We start from the raw sequence: 5,576 nt of genomic DNA, 5'->3' as shown, positions 1-5,576 counted from the left end.
CACGGACCAGAATGAAAATAACACCCCACGGAATGCAGTAATGGAAACAACAACTGGATGGAAGGATTTTATTTGTTTCTTCTGTGAAAAGCAGTGATACATGCAGTTGGCACAAGACTTGCTAGGCATTAGTGTCTCAAATATTCACATGGAGGAAATTTAAATGGCAGCAGAGCAATGAGGACAAGCATCACTTAAACCCCAGTGTTTACCTGAGAAGGGAGGGGCAGGTGTGGAGGAGGCAGAGTGGGCCGGCATCAACTCTTTCCATCAGCTTTAATAGATGCAGGATCAACCTTCACTTTTGTTCTTGCTGTGTGGTTCGTTCAAGAACAAAGCTGGGAAGCAGTTCAGCTCCATAGTGCTAATGAGTTTCAACAGAAGAAAAAATATTTGAGGTAAGAGATGTGAGGATGAGAAGCTCAGACACTCTCACCTTTTGATCCTTGAGCGTATTTACACTCGTGTTGGTACTGAGCAGAAGTTGCCTTCTGATTTAATCTGCTCGAGGGGGTTTGGAAATCACTTGTGAGTATTTTTATAATTGCAGTTTTCCAGCGCTATTTCTCATCTTAGCTGCTGTTGAGCAAACAGCCTGGTCTCTGTGCTCTCCACTGTGCCAAAACATTTGTTCCTAGTAGTAGTAATAATTAGGCTGCTATTGCTTTGCAGTTTTCTCACCTACTTCTCTTGGCTGGCTATGAGAGAGTGTGGCACCAGACACAGGTACGTGAGTTTGCTCTGACCACAGGAGGAAGTGCCAAGGACAGGCAGTGTCTCTGGATGCAGAAGTCTCTGTGTGACAGTGAGGGAAGCCCAGGGTGTGTGCCTCACAGCAGTGCAGGAATGCTTCTTGTACTACAGACATCCCATGTAGCCATAACCCCGACTGAATTGTTTTATGTATGTTCTGTGCTCGGTGTTTGTAACATGCACTTATGTTTTTTCCCAGGTTTCAATCTTGCAGCACCAGGCAAAGCACAGTCAACACCATCAGCGTGGTCAGGTAGGTAAGGATACAGAAGCACAGACAACGTAGGGAAACACAGGAATTATTATTTTACATTCAGGTCCTGTGAGCACCAGCCCAGCGTCCCCAGGCTGCCCCTCAGCCAAAGCTGCCCTTCTGAGGCTGCAGAGATGTGTGCAAGCTCACGGGGCTCCTCCTGCAAATTCCATGGGTGCCCACGGTGTGCAGCCTGGCTGTGACAGTGCAGAAACCAGCATGATCCCTATTTCTTTGCAGCTGGCTCCAGAACAGCCACAGCACTGGCACGGCAGTGCCCACCCCAGGGCTCCCAGCTCTCCTCATGCCAGGGGGGTAGTTCAAGGAGTAACGGGAACAGAGTTGTGCCGGGGTAAGCAACGGGAAAATCCCCACCCAAGGACTTGTAATATTCTCCACGTTGCCCTCCAGAAAATCCTCTTAAGAGACTTCTTATGATTTTTAAGGAATATTTCTTTATGCCACTGTGCTAATAGATGACTCTCCAGTGGGGCCCTGGTGCTGACACAGGGATCTATGATGGGTCTCCCAGTAAATGTGTGTGTCAGAGAGAGCACATCTCGCACTGTCTGAGCATCAGCCAAAGTGTTCCTTTCTGGATAACTGTACCCAAGTGTGAGCAACATCTGGCTGCTTGGCATTGGCTGGAAAACACTGGTATTTCCATGTTCCCACAGATCACTTCTTCTCCAGCACAGATGGGGTTTGTGCTCTCTCCAGCTTTTCTTCATGCTCAGGGCAGTTCTAAGCAGTAGGTGGGAGGAGATGCTTTATGAACTGTTGCCTTTCCAAAATGAGAACTGATTGCTGTTTCCTTAGCAGATGAGACTCTGAATTGTCCCTTTGCCCACAGATGAGGGATATGATGGGTCACAATAGTCTGCCTGACTTGCATGCATGTTCAAGCCATGTTTTCTGTGTGAAGACTCCAGGGAGAGCTGCTAGAGCACAGGGTGGTTACATCTTGTGAATAAAATTATTCTGAGCAGCTGCTTCTTCACACTTCAGCAATGGCTGGGAGCAAACAAGCTTTTATCTTTGCTTCTTTCCAGATGCATCTGTGCTCTGAAATCCAGTTATGGATTGTGGCTTTTTTAGGTACCTGGAAAGACTCGAAGTATCTCTGCTTAGTGGAGACATCACCCACCACATTTTTGCCGAAGTGAGAAGTTCCTCTCCCTTCTTTTTCATCTATGCCTGCAGTGTTGAACAAACTCTGCTTTCTTACAGAGCAGTGCAGGGCTGGGTTTCCTACCAGCTTCCCTCTGGCTGAGGATGCTGATAGCTCCTCAGTGTTAATGGACACAGGGCCATTTTCTTTCTGACTGTGGTTACTCCCTAAAACTGTTCCCTCATCCCTTCTGAGATACCTCAGCTCTGAGCAGAACGCTTCTTTCTGAACTGGTCTTGGGGAGGGAAGCCTTGGAAAACTAAACACTCGTGGAAAACTGGGTTTCCCCGCTGCTTTTTCTTTCAGGGTTGTGGGATGAAGGTCACCATTTGGGGCAGAAGAGTTGTACTGTGAGTGACCAGTGCTGGCACTTTTACCACAAGAAGAAGCCTTGGAGGAGCAAAGATTTCCTGCACAGGTGTAAATCTGTTCCAGGGGATCCTCTCTAGACCAAAAGTCGGCTTCTGCAGGTGGGACTTTTCCCAGTGGCACCACATTTGAAATGAAGTTGGTCAATTTGCATTTTGACCTTTCCTGCTGTGTCCCCGCAAGGGGTGGGGAACATGACACGTCTTCAAGGGTCTTCAGGGTCTTCCTGTCCTGAGCCTTATGTCTGCTTTCAGGAAGGGCTGGGAAGGTGGGTCTGGCGAGGTGGCAGATGGATTGAATGTAGTCATCACTGGAGTACAAGTCTGGGCTGGCTGTGGTGCTTCCAGTGCGCTGCTTTGGGTTGTTGGTTGGATCTTCCATCGCTTCCTCGTGGGTTTCACGGATGGTTGGGAGAGGCTTTGAAAGACTCAACCTGATCCGGGGTGCCATGGCTGCAAAGAGCAGAGCAGGCATGATCAGCACGTGAAAACCAGCTGAAAACCAGTAAAGAAATTCTGGGCTTATTTCTGTTAACTCCACCCTACCTGAGCCACCTGATGCCTTCTTGTGGCAAACAGTGCAGTTCACAAAAACCCCGTTTTAAAAGTTTGCTGGTGGTGCTTTTATACCCAGGGCTTCATAAAGAGCTTCCTAAATGTACAAAAGACACCAAGTGATAAGGAACAGCAGCAAATAAAAGGCTCATTAAGGAGATCAGCAATGATGCTCCCCCCTGAATGCAAGGGGGCACAGCTGGAGAGGTGTGGGGCAGGGGCATGAGTTCATCTCACTGTCCTTGTAGCAGCAAGGCACAAACTCCTCTCCTTATTTAACACTCCTGTTCACTCTAAAAGGGCTCTGACTTCATCCTGTGTCCCAGCAGGCAAGAGCTGAACTGGACAGGAGAGGAGCTGACCTGCCCCTGTGGGAGCACCATGTAAGTAAAGCAACCTTATAGCTGGTCTGTTCTAGAAGCTGTAGGTGAGACTGTACAAACACGGTCATTTTGTCTCTCCCAGGGGTTCATAAACGTAGTTATGGGTGGTAGATCTTTCCCTGTGTGCTTACATAGAGTCAAAGGGATTTAATTCATGTCCTTTATATTTAAATAGTCATCCTCAACTTCTTTTAGGATGGATTTCCATCAAACTGCTCCCACTACTCAGTTAAATAGATTGAATTACAAACGTTTCAGTATATTTTGAGCTGCCGTGTTTTCTAACTGTACTGATTTTTTTTTTCCCCTCCAAATGCTCTCCCTGAGCTTCACTTATCTCCCCTTCTGGCAGAAATGACCACATAGCCTGGATTAATTTGTGGTTTGTTTTTTTTTTACTGCTTCCCCCAATGAAATTTGTACGTGACTAATCTGCCGACACAATATAGCTTTGTTGTGTGATTAAACCCAAAAGTGCTTTGCTAGCTATTTTAATGCCTTGCTTGTCACTGCTGCAAATAAATCTGGCTTTGTTGAACCTCCCTGCAAAGCTGCAGATCTTACACAGAGTGCAAGTGAGCAGCTCGTGCCGAGCCCAGGGCAGAGCTCCAGAGTGCCCATCCCTCCCCTGGTTGATGCTGGCTCTTACTGGTTTTTCTCAGGTGCCACTGGTAAAATCAGCCAAGCTGGGATTTGCTGACCTGAGAGCAGGAGACGCTGGTTTTAAACCTTATGGCCTTTCTATTGTCCTTTTTCCTGCCTGCTCCTTTTTTTTCCTTATGCCTTTATGCCTTAAGGAGAAGGTTTGTTCCTTTGCCTTCCCTCCCACCCCTTGTCTGAGCTCGGCAGCGTCAGGGTCTGGGCCCGCTGTTGAGGAGGGTGGACAGATGCTCCTGATAAGGGGCACGGGCACGTTGTGATAAATCACCAGCATCGCTAATCAGTAACTAAGTCCTGCCAACACGCCCTTCCTTTGGAAGGAAATTAAACTACCTATTTACAGTAAAACTCTTCCGATGGGATGGATTAGTTCCGGCTCGGATCCCCCCCACCCTGGGCACTGGGCTGACATGATCGAGGTCACCTTCCCACCAGCACTCCTGGAGAGCAGGACCCCCCTGCCCTGCAGCTCTTTCCCTCCACCACGCCTTGAGCATCACTGGCTGCCACCATCCCTGCTATCCCCAGCAACACCCAGGCCCCAGCCCATGGCCAGACCCCAGCCCATGCGACCCCCTCCCCTTACCTGCGTGGCTGCGGGGCACGGGTGGCTGTTTGTCTCCCCTGGCTCCTCGGCTCTGCCCTGCTCTCTCCTCCCCGTTTTTCAGCACAGGAGATGTGCTGTCTAACACTAACCCATGCGCCAGCTCCCTGCCTCAGTCAGCTGATCCCGCTGCCTGTTTTGTTGCTGTTGCTAAATATAACCCGCTGGCTGCCTGCCCTGCCCGAGCCGCAGCCGGCAGGCGCCGTGGCATCGGGGCAGGCAGGGCCATCCCGGCCCCGACAGGACTGCACACCCCTGCGGCTCAGCTGCCTGTCGATAATTCCCCATGTGGAAGGGACCCCGTGTGGCAGGAGGGGCTGCCTTCGCTCAGAGCTGGGGTGGGAAAAGAGGAGCCGTAGCACCCTCATGTTTTATTGTTGACAGGGGGGGAACCCTTAGGATTTTGGGCTGCTTCTGCTCCCCTGCCTTACTCCGTGAACAAATTTGTGCTGGTTTGCCTAAGAGACAGTGGTGGGTGTTTGCAGCATCGTTATTGCCGCTCTCTGCTCTGCTCCATCCCCGCTCCCACTCTGTGCTGAGCCGCACGTCCCTGTGCTGAGCCTACATCCATGTCGCTGAGTTCCACTGTGTCACCCACTGAGGAGGCACAGCGGGATTTGGGCCCACCACGGCACCTCCCTGGGCTCTTCTCCCCTCCTTCCCCCTGCCCCCCGCATCGCCCCCGTTCGTGTTTCGCTGAGACCACACAAGTGCATTACGGTAAATCGCTCTGCCAGGAGCACCGGCAGCATCCGACCTTGCGGGCCCCTTGGCAGTTGGGATTGGCCTTTGTTTTCTGGCTTATGAACGTGCTGCAAACTCATTGCAG

At 50.4% G+C, this 5,576-nt stretch overlaps 1 protein-coding gene across 1 annotated transcript; it reads right to left on the bottom strand.

Annotated features, from left to right (window-relative positions):
* Window positions 1-54: 54 nt before the first annotated feature.
* LOC114065206 lies at window positions 55-4,965 on the bottom strand. The gene is made up of 2 exons (XM_027898925.1): window positions 4,730-4,965; window positions 55-2,998 (listed from the first exon to the last, which is right to left on the bottom strand). The coding sequence occupies exon 2, from the start codon at window positions 2,994-2,996 to the stop codon at window positions 2,004-2,006; it is 993 nt and encodes a 330-aa protein (XP_027754726.1). The 5' UTR covers window positions 2,997-2,998; window positions 4,730-4,965; the 3' UTR covers window positions 55-2,003.
* Window positions 4,966-5,576: the final 611 nt, after the last annotated feature.

Source organism: Empidonax traillii, unplaced genomic scaffold (genome assembly GCF_003031625.1).
Source record: "Empidonax traillii isolate 1590-97213 ecotype Southwest subspecies unplaced genomic scaffold, ASM303162v1 scaffold630:size906685, whole genome shotgun sequence".
NCBI lineage: Eukaryota > Metazoa > Chordata > Aves > Passeriformes > Tyrannidae > Empidonax > Empidonax traillii.
Note: the sequence above shows the minus strand (reverse complement) of the source record. Positions and strands in the feature narration are given on the sequence as shown.

Coding starts and splice junctions, on each gene's coding strand:
- LOC114065206 (XM_027898925.1), bottom strand. CDS start 2,996: ATGGCACCCCGGATCAGGTTGAGTCTTTCAAAGCCTCTCCCAACCATC.